We start from the raw sequence: 19035 nt of genomic DNA, 5'->3' as shown, positions 1-19035 counted from the left end.
TTCTGGCTAATAATGATATTTCTAAATGAGTTAATACTACCTTGTGCTCAGTGAATACAAGGAAGATGTTAGGGCCACAGATAAAACACCAACATCTTAAAAAGGGCAGACAGATTAGATAAAAAGCTGTAATATAGACGACTGAAATAATTCAGAGGTGATGATACAAGTTTTGCACCCAAGACAATCGTGTTTAAGTAAACCTACAAGCCCTGCAAGCTCCATTTGTGTGGGACAAACTGCTGAGTGATTCTGCAATCTGTGGTGAAGATGCACAGGTTGGGCATTGGTGCCAAATATTACTTTAAATGGATTCCTGTTCCCTCTTCCAACTCGCCCTCATTGGTTTCTTGGGCTTTATAACCTGCAGAAAGTGATAGAAACAGTGGCRCTTGCCTGGAACTAAGCATCTCATGACAAGCAATGCCAGGAGGTCGGGATCCCTCCAGGTGCTCCCATCCCATCTAAGTGTAATGTGTCTCTAAGAATGGCACCTGAGACCCACAGGAATACTCAAAGACCCCTGTATGGATGAAAGGGAAATTAAGCTCTCCACTTTGGACAAAGTCCTCGCATTTTTCTAGGCATGAAGGAAGTGCTGTTTGGAGTTCAGTTTTTGAGGTCATTCTTGGCAACTTTACTTCTCTATCCTGCTGTTTCCAATTCTCAAAGGAGTTCTTCAGAAGTACTTACATTTGTTTTTTGGCATTTGAAACTAGTTAAAAAGCAAACTTTCTCTTGAGATCTGGTATTTCCCTGAGGTTCCATCTGTATTGCACATGCTGTGGGACAATTTACATACAACCCAGTAGCCAGAGAAGAACAGCCTTCGGCTCTTAGCTATGAGAATAGGTCATTTCCACTAACATTTTTGTGGCAAAAGCTTAAATATGATTGTGGCACTCTGGAGGGAAAGAGATTCCCAGGCTGCCTCATTACACGTCAACCTTACAAATGATACCTCTCCTCTATTTTCCCTTGGACAACAGTGTCAGCCCRTCTCCCTGACTGGCTGGATGTGGAGACTGCAGCCCGGCTGCCAGGTTTCCGCAAGTCTGTTGGCTTGGCGGGGTGGTGTGCAGGAGTCGGGATGGTGTGCACGAGCTGGGATAGGGCCAGCCTGCGGCTTGCCCTCGGGTAGGACTCTTGACACCTGAAAGCCATGCTGAGCGCTGCCAGGGCATGCTGCTGGCAGACCCCAGCAAGGGGAATGCCAAGACCTGAGTTCTCCATTGCTGGGGACACAGGACAATACTGTCTGGACTAGGCTGAGGTGGCAAGTCAAGGTATAATCACAGCCAGATGTTTTAATTAGGCTGTAGACATCAACTTAATACTACACTGGCAGGTAAAGGTTGTGCTCTCCTGCTTTCCACACAGCTGGCCTGTAAGCAGAGGAGTTGTACAGCGCTAAAATACATTCCTTTCCCTGCTGCAAACGGCAGCCGTCCTACTGACATCAGAAAGCCATTGATAGCCATGTTTTTTCAGTCAACAAGATGCACACAGACACACACACACACACATTTACCTGTCTGCCCAATAGCCAAGTATGCATCTAATTTATATGCCACTGCAGTTAAAGCTAACTGTTACAGCTTTATTCACATTATAGTACTGCGCAGAAGCCTCATCGTACTGGACATTTTTGCAGACTTGCAGTACAAAACCTCTCTCACATATCCAAAAGTTCACAGTCTAGGTTACAAGAACATGACTGAGGTGAGTCTGGTGAAAGTGGAGAATAACAATGTCATACAGTCAACACAGCTCTTTATCATACTCCACCAGGATATGTGCTCCTGCACTGTTGGCATCCTTATATCTGGGAGATATCTGCCAGCTTTTGCGGATCGACCTCAGTGTGCCTTCCACTGGGCACCTGCAGTCTTGTTTCTTTGGCAAAGAGCTATGGACCACAGTCCAGCTGTTCAGCGCAGAACAACCAAGTACTGAAGGACAAGCAGAAATGGTGCGTCCTCCACAAGTGCAAGCGAAAAATGATGGTCGGTCATAACACTGAAGTCAAAAGCTCCTTTGACTCTGCTGGGGGTGAGGAACTGGCCTACCATGCTTTAAGTGTTATTTGTAAATAGTCTAAACTGTTCAATTTATGTTCAGGGAAAAACACAGAAGTAAAGGTGATGGGTTGGTATGCAAGTGTGGCTGCCCACTTACCAGCTTTCTCTTTAGCACCACTGATTGCTTCAGCTGTCAACGGAGAAACTTCATGCCTGCCAGCAAACAACTGGTGATCTGGGTAAAGAAAGCCAGTGTCTTCCAGTATCTGGGCTGGGCTAGTAGGCTTGTAACAAACAGATGGGGAGCCTGTAAGAAAGAAAAATGAGATGTCAATAAATAAACCAACTGAATGAAAAAATATGAAACCGTGACTTGATAGAAGTCCAAAATAATTTTCTTGAGTGTAGCTAGATGAGCTGAGAAGCTCTGCTGGGGCCACCCAGCCAAACACCTTTGCTATCCTCGTCACCCTGATGAATGAGCAGCAGCCACCAAGTCATCAGAGCTGTTTCAGGCACTGATCCAGCCTAGCTGTTGAGGTCCCCAATCCAGGTACTATGCAAGCCCGACCCAGCCTCACTTACAAAAGTTGGTAGTGAGGAGTTCACAAATGATGGAATGACCCCAGAACAAGAATCCAACAGAGCGAGAGTAAAACTGAAAGACACTGTGGGTAAAAAGAAGGAAAGGAGAGCTGAAAACCCAGTGGCATGTTCAGTAGCAGCCAAAGCCTGTGAAAGGCTTTACTTCAAAATCCGCTCACTCACGAACAATAGTTCAGTAACACAGAAAATTACTAGGACATAAGATACAGCCAACATTATCAAGAGAGAGTGAGTTTATAAATCACTTTGTCCAGATGTTCTTAATATGGTAAAGAGAGGATATAGCTGGAGAAGCACAGAAATATCTCAGGCTAACTGACTCTCAGCATAGGATTCACATGCCCTAACTTAGGCATCTAATAGACATCTAAGACTTAAACTAATCACCCTAGGCTCCTTTCATAACTAGTGAGTAGAAACAGGCTCTCCTGAAGAGCAGTGCATTAGGCTCATCTCAAAACTGCTGTCAGGGCTGTTTGTCTCTGAAGGTTCCTATTTTAACAAGTGCCTTGAAAATGCGTCATAGCAACATTAAGATGTGAACAGTATTCACCCCATGTTCATCTCCGCTCACTTTTGCCTTCCCTGCCTCCTTTCTCCGAGTACTTCCTCAGCCTTCAAAATCAAAGGCTCTTCGAGGACAAGGACCATGGGTGCAACCATTTCCTCACCCTGAGTTCACCCTGGTGCTCCCAGGACGCAGCAGAATTGTCCATTTATACTCCTGGTTCCCTGTTGTAGCCCAGTAAGTAGCTATCAACCTCCAACACTGACAGACTTGTGCAGAAGGCAGAGGGCTTGTGGTGGCTTTGGAGGAGCATATGCACATCACGGTGGGGCAGGAGACCCACTGACATGGGGCCTGGGCAATTCCAACACAGAGGTGCTAGCAACCCCATGCTCTGCAGCACACACTACCAGCCACGGGTGATCTGGAATGATTAATCCTGTCTGTGGTTGCCATTCAGGCTAACTGCGTATTCACTACCATATATCACACTGAGATGTTGCTTTACTCTCCGTTTTCCTTATGAAACATCACTAAAATTACCACCCCTGTGCTGAGTAGGGCAGCAGGGTTGTAACAAAGGACAGGGTCTAGCCCTTCCTCTCTACAAGCACGAAGATACGATTTTCTTCTGTGCCCAGAGGAGAGGAAATAAGCATTTCTGTGAAATGTTAATGAATTCATCACTTTATTATTCATATTATGCATGAATCTCTATAGCAGTTATCTATATTTAGAGTGCAAGGGAGGAAGATTGTTCAATTGAGCAGACAGACAAATATGTTTGTCAAAATTAGCATGTTAGACTAGTCTGGAATTTGTGTTGACACTGACTCAAGAAATCTCAAAAATCTTTATTTCCAATGTTACTACCATATTCTGCTACAAAATAATATTAAAGGTACCATTCCCTGCTCCTTCACTCATAGAGTCCTGCTTTGGAATCACAAATTTTGCATGAAACAAAATATTTTTGAGACAGGCTCGTTTTATAAATAATAGCTAAATACAGCAATGGAACAAAGAAAATCCACATGCACAAGGAAGACAAACTGTTTCAAGCAGTATAGGCAACCTAAATAGTCAGCAATTACCAGTTACCATTCACCAAACAGAAATTAAAATAAAAAAAAATGTTAATAAATTCTTGCTTGCTTTTATTCACTGAGTTTTGAGCAAGAAGGTACCCTCAGGTCATGTTTTCAAATTTTCCTAGACACAAAACTGGAGAATAAAGATGTATTTTTCTGTAATAACAGCAGAATTTCTTATCTAACATCTTTTCTTTGGGGGCTGGGGCTGTAGCACAGCAATAATGTAAAATCTTGTACTAAAATTGCTAGGACTGGTAAATGTAATCATCTGTCAAWTTGCTTGGTTTCAGATCTCTATTACACCAGAGTAAAAACAAAGTGGCCYCAACCCAGGCAGAAATCATTCTCTTTGCTTTGCTCAGGTCCTTGTTACACTRTAATGATGTTTTATGATCATTCACTGTAGATTTTAATACAACGCCAGGTTTAATTGGTGCAGGAAACCAGCTTAGGTGTAAAACAGGGAACAGTTACTGAAAGCACCAGTGCTTGGGGCACGGCCATAATCCAGACGGTGCCCAATAATACAAGACTTGAAAGCTTACTGAAGCTCGGCGAGCCGTTTCAGAGCAAGGACAAGCGTTTTTGCTTTCTCCACCTGCTCTTAGGGGAGCATCATAAAACCGAGTTCCCTCCTCTGGAGGGGAAGGGGCTGCCCGCAGCCGTGCAAAGTCAAAGCCCGTGCTCTCTCCCACGCCGGTGGACATACCCAGCAGGATTTGCTAGCCTGGGCTGGAGAGGTCTCCGTACGGGTCTTACCACGCAGGGCGAAGCCACCCCTGCAGCCTGCCTGGGGCRCGCTGCCGAAATGCAGCGCCGGCCCTTGGGGCGCCTGGCTCCCACGCGCGCAGCGGGAAGGAAGAGACAGCCGATACGCATCCCATCATCGCCTCACTCGCCGTGGGTTCACTCCCCAGCGCGTCGCCCCTTTCCTGGAGCGGCTGTAGCACCGCTGCGAAGCAGAGCCGCGATCCCGACCGGGAGGGCAGGAGAAGAAAGTGGCTGGAGAGGGTGAGTGCAAAGGCGCAGGGCAGGCAGGGCACAGAGAGACCKATTTAGAGAGGAATTAACGCAGCGAACTGGCTCCCTTTGGCACGATTACATGCGTCTCAGGCCACTGCAGTGGCAGGTTATCTTCAACACTGAAAAAACAAACYAAATACAGCTGCATTGCTAGGAAGGAAAATAAAATCAGGAGAGCAGAGTGATGGATGTAGCAAGTGTTTATTTTCCAGCCCTGGCTCACACTCTGCCTTTTGCTTTGCACTGCGTTGAAAGAGGCCTTTTCAGTCTTTCTTGTTTCATCAATCGGTCGTTTGTTCTGCAATCATCCGAGGAACGGGGCGAGAGGCGCTTGCCTCACTACAATGTTTGAAAATTGCAGCGCAGGATATAAAGGAAGTGGTTACTGTCCTGAACGGCAAGTGTGAGACAAAAACGTGGGTGGGTGAACAGAGTGAGAGCAACCACCAGAGGAACAACACGGGAAGAGAGGCGGACTCCTCTTGCTAATGTTATAGCAGGTTGTTACAGACTTCCTCCCACCGGGTCTGCACTGCGCTCGGCGCTGTACAAACATGTGCCGCACTGGGGCCTTTCCAGTGCCAGCGGCTCAGGCACCGCAGGAGCACTGCCGCGTCCCCTGGCAGCTGGGAGCACCAACATCACCGCCGGAAGCCACTGGTGAAACTCCTCATGCGCTGCACCAGCTGACACGCTGGCTTGACACAGCGCTGATCTCCACCCCCAGCTGCCCCATGRTCCCACTTGTCCCTGCTCTCTCCAAAAAGGAGGATCCTTTGCTGCCACTGTCTTTCTCCCATGTCACATTCACCAAGCCCATCCCTCACACGTGGGGACATGACTCCCTCACATCCCTACTCCCAAGTTCTCTCGCTTTGCTTTTACGAGGCATATCTCCACATCTGTATCCACAGGCAAGTGGGGTGACATAAAAAAATCGCCAAGTTTGAGACAGAATGGTATAAATGACACAAGGCTTTAACAGCCAAACAGCAAGCAYGGCCAAACTGTCCCGCTTTGGCGACGGGTTTGGCAATGTCAGTAGGCTGTCACGGGTAATCCCGCACTGCGATATKAAAGAGGAGCTACGGTGTAAGGCTGGATTACGTCTAAAGCAGAGCAGCAGACAGGCATTTAAATTCAAGAGGGGAGGCATGTCTGCGATGATCCCCAGAACCGAGCCCCAGAGCAAACGTGACCATGCAAGCTCTGCAGTGAGGTAGAGAGGACCAGCAGCAGCCATCTCCACAGCCTCCAGCAATCAGAGCCAGAGCACTGAAGCTGCTTGGACACATTTACTTTCGGTGGTGAGAACCTGTTCACAGCAGATTATTTCTCCTGTATCTGGGTGACTCTCTTTCTGGAGGAGTCTCAGGCAAGAAACGCAGACTTTTTTGCTGGGTGCAACACACCTAGGACCAGACAACAAGCTCCAGAATTCAGACAACAACTACCAAACAGAGCACAGGACACCCTTGCCAATGCAATGGGCAGGTAGCAGCAGAGAACAGAATAGCCAGCAACAGAGCACACAGGCCAGGATGTGAACCATTACAATGTACCCTCCAGGGACCAGAGCATAGCCCAGATGTTCAGAAAACAAAGCTTTCACTTCCCATGAAGCTACGCACTGTCCAGCAGAGAAACATCTGACAATGCACAGCAGCAGCTTGGAGAAAACTGAGCCACAGAGGTCTTCTCTTTATAACAGGATCTCAGAAGGCTAAATACATCCACCAAATATCCTTGTAGAGCAGTAGCAAAAGTAACCAGACACTGTTGAGACACAAGTCTTGTGCGGTAACCACAGCCTGAGGGTAGCACTGGGGACAAAACAGAAGGCCATGCAGAGGAGCAGAACCTCAACAGACTGAGGCATGGACAGGATGCCTTAGAAACAGCCACAAGCCAGATCCAACCTGATACAAGGCCAAAGGGATGTCACCCCCAGAAAACAGTCACCAGAAGTGTCCTCAGCACTAGCCACAGCAGGAGACTAGTTTTTTAAGGCCAAATTGAAGACCAAACAGGCCAAGTAGGAAAAAAACATGGCCTTGAAATTAGTCTTGGCACAGATGATGTCCTGGTACYGGAGGTGTTAGAAGCGAAGCAGTCAAAAGCTGTAGAGCACTGGGAAGGAGAGCAGAGCTAGCCTACAAAGAGCTCCAGAGTCTCACTCTGCATTCACATGGTGGCAACACTACTTGTCCATGTGCACTGACCAAACACAAGCCAGATATTTGTTTCCCGAGCTGGCAAGAGATTACACCATCTCTCACTTATTACCTTAGGTGGAAGAAACCCCCCAGATACCCAGATGATGGCCATTTCACTGGCATATACTGCTACTGGACTGCCAAAATCAGTGCTTTCCTAATTTCCATAAGTGAGAAGGCCCTCCCACAACTGTGACCCTGGCAGGGCTGCGTAAGAGATGGCACGTGGCCCAAAAGTCACACCTATTTCTGCGGCTAATGCAGGGACTTCCTGCCACCGGTTGGGAATTCCCTCCCAGCCTTCGCCGCCACCACCAATGTTACTCTAAAAACAGGCACTGCTCTGAGGAGCTGACTCAGCAGAGCCACATCCTCCAGCCGCGACCAGGAGGGAGAGCTGYGGCTGTCCCACCCCTTCCTTTCCACCCCTTCCTTTCCACCGCTCTGAGCCTCTTTGTTTTCTCTCGGCAGCCAACACGGGGCCATAACCTAGCACAACCGCGACAGCTGAACGAACAGGGCCCTTCACAAGCAGCGTTTCTGTAGCTGGGGAAACAGCAGTGCTGCTCCTGCTTCGTTTTATCCCCTATCAGCAGAGGCAGTGGAGATGGGAGGGGATGATGCCAAGACAAGCAGATGATGGATGCTCTCCCCTGCCACTTATGCTCTGCAAGGCTCGGTGGAGGACCAGACCCTCCTCCTGGCCCCAGGGCAGGAAGCAGCTGCCACAGCGCAGGATGGCCAGAAGGTCATCACATCTCCCACAAGGAGAAAGGCTGCTTCTGCCTCCTTCTTCTTGGAGAAGCCCTTCTGCCTTGCCTTGGGAAGAAGTGGCAGATCTTTCATAATGTTTCCTTCAAGAAGGGCACCTTCAAGCACAAGAATCCCATGTCTCAGAGACAGAGAGCCCTGGGACTCAGAAGAAAGGGATCATCTGCTGCAACATCTTTGTACAGGATCAGGAGAGAAGATAATTAAGAAATTCTGTTGGTAAAGTATTTCTTACAACAAAGGTCACCTGAGAAAAGCCAAGGCCAGCAACATGCCATCACTTTGCTCTCCTGTTGAAAAAGAGCCTACCAGACACCAAAGTTCCTGAGTTTCTAGCATTTAGAGACTGAGGCCTGGAACAACATCACATACTTGCTGAGATGCTTGGGTTAGATGTGTAGTTGTCTCAGATTCCTTCTACAGTCAAATATGAGAGATCACCACCTTCAGAGATGGACTCTACGGTCTGAGTCACCTACTTGGGCATCCTTCTCTCTCCATGGACTACAGAGGGACCCCAGGATGAAAACTCTGCTAAGTTAAGGCACTATACACAGGCACTGTGGAGAAGATGCAGTTGAGACCAAATCCTCGTCCTAGCAAAGCTCATGCTGCAGTGGGATGCTGCTCTGTACAGAAAATGCTGCGAGTCTCTCTTTCTCCCACATGACCTTAATCTGGCCAATTGCATTTGCATCACATTCATTGACAATATTATAGAATGACACTTTAAATTCATTTAAAGATAAAAATCAGAGCTGTGTTGTGTTACTGAAATGGCATGGTTTTATAGAAACCCATTGGTTTAATCAGTCAAAAACTTCTATGCAACTGTTCCAGTTCCCTTGCAAATAATGCAAACACTTGCTAACTATGAACATGAAATATTGGAAAAAAGCTTTAGTTAAAYAGACAATACTATATTCAACTTATCTGAATAGTTATGGCAATGCAATTGAGCACTGCATGCAATTTTAATCCGTTACTGGGCCATTCTGAGAGGGAATTGGCTCTCACTGCTTTTTCCCTGTGCTATTCTCACTCCTCTTTTTCATAGTCCTATGGGGGCCAGGTGTAACTCCCCGTGGTGAGCTCTGGGATGGAGGATCTTTCTCTAAAGGCACCAGCATCTGGCAACCGGGCAGATCCGGCACKCCGCTGGCAGCTGTGTATTTGCTGTGGGATCTGTCACATGCCTGAACTGCTGATAGGTTTTCTAAGCGCACTTGTGAGCCTGAGCACAGTTTATTTTTGATTCCAAGGAATGTGCACGTGAAGGACTCATCGTAAAAAAATTCCTCAGTAATTGGAATGTACTTTTCCCACCGTAGACRCACATGGCCAAATCCTGCAGCCTGGTTGAAGAGGCAGGTCTGGACGCTGCCTGGTCCCACCTCAGCAGAGCAGCACTCCCAACGACATTTTTTGGCCACCAAAATCAGCGTACAGGCCAGCAGTGGTTACTTAACCTCCGTGTCTCTGCTCTGTGGCCCTCCATGAGCTACACTGGCAATATAAATACCTCAACTCCTATTATTACACATCAAGTCTTGCCATTTGAACATATGAAGACACCAGAAGGAGGGAGAGCCAACGTTTGAACCCACAGTAATCCCAGATGTGCACAACAAGTTATCAGCGTTTCTGAGCACCAGGCTGCGGGGAACAAGCCCGTTCTGCACTCAGTAATGCAGCCGAGCAAGCCTATTTGTATGGGCTTCGCTTGGCCGACGTGCTTGGGCAGCTCAGCGTGCTGGTACGTGCCACCTTACTATCCCGTGCTACGTACCTCACTTAAAGAGTCAGAGAGAGAGAGAGAGAGAGAGAGAGAGAGAGAGAGAGAGAGAGAGAGAGAGAGAATCTACTACTTTCAGGTGCATCTACACTAGTAAATGTAATAGCACCTGAGCATTTTCTCTACTGACATGACATGCTTGCCTGCACTGCTAAATTGTCACCATCCCTGGCAGGATTTTGGCCAGTGCCAACTATTGCTTACCCAGGGCAGCTTGAGGATAATGTGGAATGATATGGGCAGTGTGGAAGCAGGTAGAGGACAGGGACCTTTCCCAAAACCATGCACACAGCTGCAGCAATCAGCTGCTACCTCTTCTCTTCTCTGGGTAGCTCCAGAGGCAAAGGGCTGCCCCAAGCACCCTCCTGGGACACCAGTTTCTACCAATGCCCAATCTGAACTTCTCAAGTTGCAAACTGGGGCTGTGACCCCTCATTTTAGCGTCTGCCAAGAAGAGCTCAGCCCCATCGTCTTTGCAAGTGCCCTTCAAGGGCTGCAGGCTATTATACACCCCGCAGCCTTCTCTGTGATGGCACGTTATCTCCACCTGTGCTGATCACCCAGCTAAGCCTCAGCAGATGCCCCCGGCCCCTGCAGCCCCGGCACATCCTCTCCTCCCACCGGTGGAGGAGCATCCTCATGACCCAGTGTCGTAAGGCAGAGATATGGGCTGTGTGTACCTCCAATAGCAACAAATCCTGATGTGCACTAAACAAGTTGATGAACAAATATGCCAATACATTTTCAGATCGATCAAATTCCTGAACTAGCATTAAATCTAGCCAATGGACACAACGTTTTACGTTGCTTTAATCCAGTGTCTGTTATCCTGAGCTCTGTAGGGCATTTTTGCATGTCTCGCCTGATTCAGTCCTTGCTGAATTCAGCAGGTGCCACATGCCCTCACTACCGCACCATTACCACCTCTCTCAAACCTGCCTGCTTGTTTGATAGCAATTTATTTGTTTTCTTCTAAGATAAACATGTGTTATGCCTTACAGAAGGAGACATACTATCCCAAGGGATTATTTCACAGCAGTGCAGTTCATTTGAAGATTCATAACTATTTTAATGAATCATTTACTATGATTAATGCAAACAAGCCAGCAAAGACCTAGAGACAGAAGAGCAGTTCTTAAATATTCCCTGTTCCTGATGTGATTTTGAAAGGGGTCTGAAACAAAGCCTCCTAGGAACCTCAGTACTGCAGCACTGTAGGAAAGCAGTATTTTCAGAGCAACAATAACATCCGCCCCCAAGAAGCAGATTTCTTCCCCAAAGCCAGTGGGGCAGCTAGGCAGGCTACTTGGAATATATGGTTTCTTATATCCAAAGTTACTCGTAGAAAAAAAGAAAGAAAGAAAGAGACTGTGAGGTTTGCAGCTTAAAGGCCATAGGCAGAAACAAGTCTCCCTGGGCTATGTAGCTTGCAGGAGTAAATCACCAGCTCAATATCACGCCAGGGAGCCAGGGCAATGCGCTCTGCTGGAGCAGCCATGTGTGCCTGGCCCACCAGCTGCCACCGCTGCGGGAACAGCGCCAACGCAAAGAGCACCGTCAACCCTGCTGATAAGGACCTGCACGAAGGAACAGCAACACGAGGCCTAAACCAGACCCCCAGTCCTGAATCACAAATATATCCAAGAATTTATCCATAAATGCAACAAAACTCTGCATGTCCAGGCAGCGTGTGTCCACGYGCATGCAGGCAAGTGCATGAGAAATCTCTTGTCTTCAGGAAGACATTAAAAAAATGCTAGTTCTGCACAGGTGATTTCTGCAGTGTGCTACTATTTAGAGGTAGCACACCAAGGCAAAGCGAGCTGATGAGCTGCCGTATGGCACACCTCTCACCACCGCGCTTCCGCCACGCCGGCACCACCGCGGGGCTCGTTCGTGGCGCAGCCCGCGTGTATGGCCCTTCTCTCCATTCAGCGTCCCCAGCGCAGTATGTCCTTCCTAAGCCACAGCCCCAAATAAAAGCAAGTATTTGTCTTAGGAGAAATGCTTTCYCCACTTGTACTGCACTGACCAAACGGTCCTAACGAGACTGAGGTGTTTCAAATGTCATCCAAAGCAATCATTTGAAATTAAAAAATAAGTAAGTCAGCTTTACACTTTCCTATAAACTCTGCTGCGGTTTGCACAGTAGGTCCAAAAATGACAGAACAAAAATGACATCGTTTCAAAGTCCACATCTGTCTTTCTGTCTTGTAGCCAAGCCAGAGAGGAATATAAATACCTTGTTCCACATTTAAAATATTTTCTCTCTCCTGTTGCTGCACAAAAATCTCCAGTCAACAAGAAAGGAAAATAATTGTTTAAGGGAAACAATGCGACGATGATCAAAGTGCTCTGAGTGCAGGAGGGGCTGTCCTAGGGCCGGTCCATGAATTCCTGAGGGCAGACCCACGAATCTGTGCTTCTAAAGTGCCCCAGCTCCCGGCCTCCAAAGCCAGCCTCCCATCCGCTTGCTTTATGGCCCATGAACCTGCCTTTCTTTCCAGAGCAGGAGCCCAACTGTGAGCTGGAGCATTGCTTGACCCCAGCCACTTGGCCACTCTCCCAAGGAGTATGAGAAAGATTTGAGTTTTCTTAGGGTCAGGAAAAAAAACTAACTCAAGCATCCTTTTTCTTSGTTAAATTCTCTAACCACTTGGTCTTGCATGTGAAAAGAAGACCTCACTTCCAACACTGCCTCAAAGGATGCTTTAGGAAGAGCAACCTTCACTCTGTTCCTCATAAGGGTTCCTGTAGGCACCTCTGGGTGGGTTATGATTGGTTTGCAATCCCAGCTCCAAAGAAGGGCAAGTGTTCAGGCACACTGTGGTGATCAGATTCCTACTGCCTGGCTGTAGGCAACTCCCTAATAACCATGCAGGTTTGCTAGGTCACCTCTAAGGTAGCTATTTCTCTCCTGTGCAGCATAACTCTGCTCAGGAACCACAGATCAACTGCCAGAGCTTCTGAGCCCAGAAAGCATCGAACAATCATGGCCCAAATTATTTTCACAGTAAGAGAACAACGTCTTGCAGGACAGAAAGCCAACTACCATAACAAGCAACAGATGTGAGCAAACACAACTGCTCGTCTTCCACATTAAAGCCCAGGAGCCACCACATCTGAAACCTGAAATCTGTCTCAGCCCCTGTGCCAGGCAGATTCACCAGCCTGAAACATCCTCCTGGAGCGCTGCGGGGAGATCTCCAGCTTCCCTATTCCCTCGCCCAGGAATAGCTCCCAGGAGTCTCGCTCTTCAGTGAGGTCCCATCACTGCACCCTCCAAAAACTCGCAGGACAAAGCACCGAACAAGGTAGCCTGTCTGGACAACGAGAGAAGGCAGCGAAGGAAGCCAAACCTCCTCTCTTCCAAGGTATCACGTTAGCACATCCAAATTTAAACGCACGTAAGGACGAGTACCTGCGTATGTTTAGCCTAATCCCTTTATTTTCATTTACACTTCCCCTCCGCAAAAAAACAAMGCAACCGAGCACAAAGCTCCGAACAAAGCAACGCCAGCGCGCTTTGAAAGCGGCTCCCGAACCTGGCAGGAGATCACATGGATACAGGGAAGAGCGAGGCCAAGCCTGCCGCCGGGGGGATCCCCGCCGGGCTCCCGCGCTCTGCCGGCCCAAAGCAGCCGCGCGCCCCCGGCCGGCTGCCACAACCGGCCCTTGCCTCTTCCATCTCGCACCGCCGCCGGTTTTATAAAGCTGCAATAGCCTCCCAATTTTGCCCGCTTTCCCGCCCCCCGGGCGGACCGGCAGGATGCGCGCGGGGGACCTGCGCAGGGCACTGGGCTCGGCGCCCGGCACTGAGCACCCCGCGCGGGYGATAACGCTGCCTGCGGGGATGACGCTCCGGAACCAGTAATTTAAATTTCTACTTTGATCAAAGTGCCACTGTCCGACTATGACTTATGCCAGTGTTGCTGTTTCAAGATAAAAAGTTAAGTATTATGCAGAGTTGAAAGGGAAGAAACTCCCTCCAAAAGAGTAAAATATAAAGGCTGACATAGAGCTTGCAAATCAGAGCAACACTTCTAACACAGCTGCAGCAGTTTGTCTGTACAGCTAAAGGTCTGGAGGCATTTTCATTACACTGCAAAAGACATACAAAATCCTTCTTCTTCCAAAAAAGAAACTCATGACAAATTCTTAGGGAAGGAGAATATTTCTTAAAGTGAAAAGAAAAAAATCATCTATCAACCAGCGACAATGTATGGACAAGGCATTTGCAAACTTCAAATTTAAGCTATGGTTAACTTTGCTGTACTTACCGCCTTTAAAAATTATCGCATTACAGAAAAGCGCCGGCATGATCAATGTCACTTGGATATTTAAGTCCTTCTATTAATTAAACAGAGGAGTGAAATAGGACCTAAGGCTGCAAGGACGCTGTGGATCATTAAGTCTAGTTCCTTGTTACATCAAGCAACCGTATTACAAAACTCCCTTCTTGAACTGAATACGCTGCATTTTAAAAATAGGACTTTTTTTTTTTTTAATTTTTTTTGCCCTGGTTCCTCCCATTGGGAGGCTGTTTCAGAATCTTATTCCTCTGATGCACACAAATGTTCTTCCAGTTTCCCACTCACAGTCACTGCTGTTGCTCTTTATCCCTATGTTTTCTTGCCAGTGGTGTCCTTTAGGTTAAATAGCTTTCTCCCTGAGTCATTCCCGCAAACTCGCAAGCGTACAAAGCAGTCTGGGATAAGAGCAGAACAAAAATAGTACAAAGACTGTACAGTATTTTTAAGTGAAAATGCAAGCATTGAACTCTACATTATATATCTTCCTTCACATTTCTAGATGGTTTTTCCTTTTTTTTTCTCCTTTTTCTTCTTTTTTGACAGCGTCAACAAGCCATACGCCAAGGATCAGCAGTGCTTTCTTTTATCAGCGTTCAGAACTCCCTGCGGCAACCCTACCCGAAGCACTGCCTGGGCATTAGTATTAGCTGAAACGTCACATCTGAAGGAAAAAGAAATTAAACCTTCTGCCTTCCAGAAAATACATTAAAATTATGAAAAAATAAAATTATGTCCATTTAATAAAGGTATTACACGTCGAAGAGCTACCAGGACGACTGGTTTCACCTCCTGTCCCCGGATGGTGGGACACGTCCCCGCGGTGGACGCCCTGCCGCCGTGGGGGACCCCAGCGCGGGATCCCCCGAGGGCCGCGGCCGTCGCGGCAGATGTCCCCGCGGCCGAAGCGCCTTCCAGAGGCGCCTCCGGGCACCGCGCAGCACCGGCAGGGMCGGTCCGTGGGGCCGCCCTCCTCCACCACGCGCGAAACGAAAGCTTCGGGTCTGAGATTTTATTTCGATCCGCATCGATGCCACGCAAAACGGAGCACGGAGGGCAGACGAGTAATGGTTTCTTAAGGGCTTGCCTCGGGTCGACTTAAAGGCAGAGCGAGTCTCACCAAAAGCATCCGCTCCTCCTTTTCCAACCTGAGCCTTGGCACCTGTAGCGACCRCTACCCGAGGCACGTTTGTATTCGTGATGGGCGATACTGGCAGCACAGATAATCCAAATCAGCACTCAGCTGCCCGCAACCCCACGCTACGTTTTCCTGAAATGCTGCATCCTACCAAAGACCACCCGGCTCTTCTGAAAGACGCCGCCGCCAGCCGGACCGGAGGGAAGGTCGTCGGCTGCCCCAGCTGGTAGGAAGGCGCCGCAGATCCAAGATACGGGATGCACCGCAGGGCCGGGTGAGACGTGCCGGTGCAGCTGCAACACGCCTGCAGCCTGGCATGATGCAGACCAGGTGCCAAGCGCACAGGCCACCAAGTCCTGCAGCGTCCGCTGACGTGCCAGCGAGGCGTTCGGATCCACCTCTCTCCTATGCGCTCGTACGAATCTGGAGTTATCTCACTGATTTCCCACAGATTTACTCCCRGTTTACACCCCAAAAATTCAAAGCAGAAGCTTACACATTGAAAAAGCCACTTAAAAGGCAAAAAAGTGATATCTCATAAATGAYGTTTCCAAAGAAAAGCTTCCCTAAGGATTTGTTATGCAAAGAAAGATGATGTTGTCATCATCATTACTACTACTACTCTCKCTCTCTGTTTATTTCCATACATTTCTATTTGCGCTCTATGCAGAAGAGAGGACAATCCATTTAAAGATTCAGGACACAAATGGGAACCAGATTATATCCATCTCAAAGCTGCCAAAAAGAAATTGCTGTATGAAACCAAAATCCTCCTGGGATTTTCCCAAATCCACAAAATATTCCTGAGCACTGAAGTTTCCACTGGGACTATTACATTAATAGATAGTCGCTGCGTGAAAACACAGCTATTCCTGATGTTCTCCAGCCCAAGAAGGCTGCAAAAAGCACCTCCTCCCACCTCGACACTGGGGAAACGTTTCACCAGATCCCGTCTTTAAAGGGAGTTGTAAGCTAAAATGTATCTGTGTTCAAAAAGGCACTGCGGACCATCAGCTATTTTTCTCCCTAATCAAATTTGTAGTGTTTGTAAGTAAAAGAGCTCTCTTCTTCCCATGCCCCATACCTAAGAGTCGATCCTTCCCTGCTGGTACTGCCGGCTCCGGGCCAGCAGCCTCCCGGGGCGCAGAGCCGTGCAGCCCCGCGGGAAGGCAACGCGACTGAAGCGGGTTAAGCAAGAGCCTCCTTTGGCCCAAAGCAACTGGTGAAGCCTGACATTCAAAAGCTTGCAGAAATCCGATTGGATTTGCCAGACTGGCAGCTGGGAAATAAAACACTTTTCAGCGAGTAAATTTTGCTTGGAATCAACAGGATGGAATAAAACCTGAAACACTTAAAATCCTGGGATTTTTTGCAGAGCCAACCTATAGTTTTAGCCAGTTTTTGTGCTGACTTGCTCTCAGATACTACCATAAAATTATCCTGAAAAATGCAGACGTTGCAGATGTCTCTTGCTTCCCAAGACTCCACCGCSAGAGTCCCACGCAGCGCTGCCTACTGCCACCTAACCCAATGCCCAGGAGAAGGCATCACTCCCCCTTCCTTGGATCCACCACGGACCCAGTGGGGAGGCCTGAATGGCCAAACCAGCAGGCTACAAACAGGCTTTCGTGGGTAGTTTCTGAATAAATACGATGTTTCGTGGTGGAAYGTCCTTGCAGAAGAGCCCCGGCAAGCAGCACAAGAGCTGTCCCTAGGCCTCAATCTCTGCATGGAGGATGAATGCTGGAGGTGGCTTTGCTCCCAATGACCCCACATTGATGTGCTGGGTGACAACAAATTGCCTCTATCTTCTTTGAGGACCTCTGTTTCAGAATGCCCATGAAAAACAAATTATGCCAATTGGAAATCYGTAGGTTTCTCCATGCAGCCCTGACACCTCCTGAGGAGCAATGCTTGCTTATTGATCTGCTGGAAGAGAACAGTACCAACCTACGTGCTTTCCAGAAAAAATCCCCAAAACACAAAAAGGGAAGCAAAGGGGATGGCACATGCCAGGACAGAGGAACAGCCAGACAGGTGAGGGGTCTTCCCATGGGGCATGCTGGAGCAGAGGGCAAACCCCCCCTCATACCCTGCATGGCACAAAGGAGCAGGGGGCAAATCCACCCTTGCGTCCCGCAGCAGGACGGGTCATACAGCACAGCGGCCAAGCCCAGAGCAATGCTAGGGAAGGTGGCAYCACGGGGAAACTGAGGCACGAGGTGGCTCGCACATCAGCGCCGGCCACGCRGAGCAAGTGGGGAGTCAGCAGCAGCCCCACGGCACCCAGCGCTGCTGCTGCGGGGACATTGCCACACAGGGCACAGCAACCTCGGGGCAGCTAAGGAGAGAGCCGGTCCAGCGCAGGAGGGTGTTTTACTGTTTGCTTTCACCCTTTTGATATTGCCGGCTCTCAGCGCTCTGGCATTTCTTGATAAGATATTTACAGGAAGTTTTCCAGACATTACAAATTACTATATATCTGTGTATATCTATGCAGTGAAACCCCGCTGCCTGGTAGCTGTACGCAGGAGAAATAAGGGGATTCCTCAATGTCAAGGCCACCTCTCTCCCAGAAAGATTTTTTAGATTACTATTGTAAAGAAAAAAAAAACTTAGCTCATTAGATGCATGATAAGGGCCTTGCAAATGCCTTAAGAGATACAAAATCACCGACTTGCTCTTCTGCAAACGTCTCTGCCGGACAGCACTGCAGGCAGAGACCTCACAGAGTCTATCAGATAAGCACACAGCTATTCCTTACTTCTGGGACTTTCAGATAGTACCAGGAAAAGGAAAAAAAAATCCTCTTTCCATCAGAAAAGGAAAAAGACCAAACAGCAACCTTCCTGCCTTCAAAACCATGAATCACAAAAACTGGCAGGGAGGACTCGGAGAGCAAGTTAAATTCAGGCAGCTTTTTTTCTCCTCTTTCCATGCATTTTTTCACATATGAGTTTATCTTTGCTCCCTCTCCAGCAAGGTTAAATACGAAAGTTCCCTCYGGCCACCCGCCCCGCACCACCACGCCGAGGACACGCTCCGCCGAGGYGAGGTGCGCCGGCTGCAGGAGGCCCGCCACGCGTGCCGCCCCGCTTCGCGCCGGGCAGGGCCCGCGGGCAGGCGGCCTCCCGCTCCGGGAGCCTCGCCGGAGGACGAGGAGCATCGCTGGCACGCTTCGGTCCGACCTCGGTAACGGGGATGTCGCGGGGCGGGCGTCCGGCTACACCCGGCGGCACAGCTGCGCCGYGCTCCCGCGCCGGCCCGGACACCCTGTCGGGATCGGATCTGCGGGGCACACGGATACATCCACCGCCGCGGAAGCGCGAGCGGCCCGGTCTTGGGTTCGCATGGGAATATCCGCCGGGGAGTCTCAAATAAGGCCGTCACCGAACCGCCCTCCCAACGCCCGACACAGTCCACCTTAAAAACACACCGAAAACATCCCTGCTCCGCTTGGCGCTGCTTCTCTGCTAACCCTCGCCTCTTACACCGGTATTATTTTTCAAGCCGGGACAGCCCGCAGAAGCGCTGGGGACGCTGCCAGGGCACC

General features: G+C 48.8%; 1 protein-coding gene across 7 annotated transcripts in view; it reads right to left on the bottom strand.

Moving 5' to 3' along the window:
* The window catches only part of AMOTL1 (angiomotin like 1), a 108323-nt gene that overhangs the window by 54069 nt on the left and 35219 nt on the right, over positions 1-19035 (bottom strand). For 3 of the 7 annotated variants that reach the window (XM_085310266.1, XM_085310261.1, XM_085310262.1), the window contains exon 2: positions 2179-2328. In XM_085310266.1, coding sequence (XP_085166392.1) covers positions 2179-2328 — 150 coding nt within the window. Of the gene's footprint in view, positions 1-2178; positions 2329-14314; positions 14743-18670; positions 18748-18918; positions 18948-19035 lie in introns of those variants that run through there. The other 4 variants (XM_085310265.1, XM_085310264.1, XM_085310269.1 and 1 more) reach the window with 3 other exon arrangements.

Source organism: Rhea americana, unplaced genomic scaffold (genome assembly GCF_003343005.1).
Source record: "Rhea americana isolate MKP2758 unplaced genomic scaffold, rheAme1 scaffold_314, whole genome shotgun sequence".
Lineage (NCBI taxonomy): Eukaryota > Metazoa > Chordata > Aves > Rheiformes > Rheidae > Rhea > Rhea americana.
The sequence above is the reverse complement of the archived record's forward strand: the minus strand, read 5'-3'. Positions and strand labels throughout refer to the sequence as shown.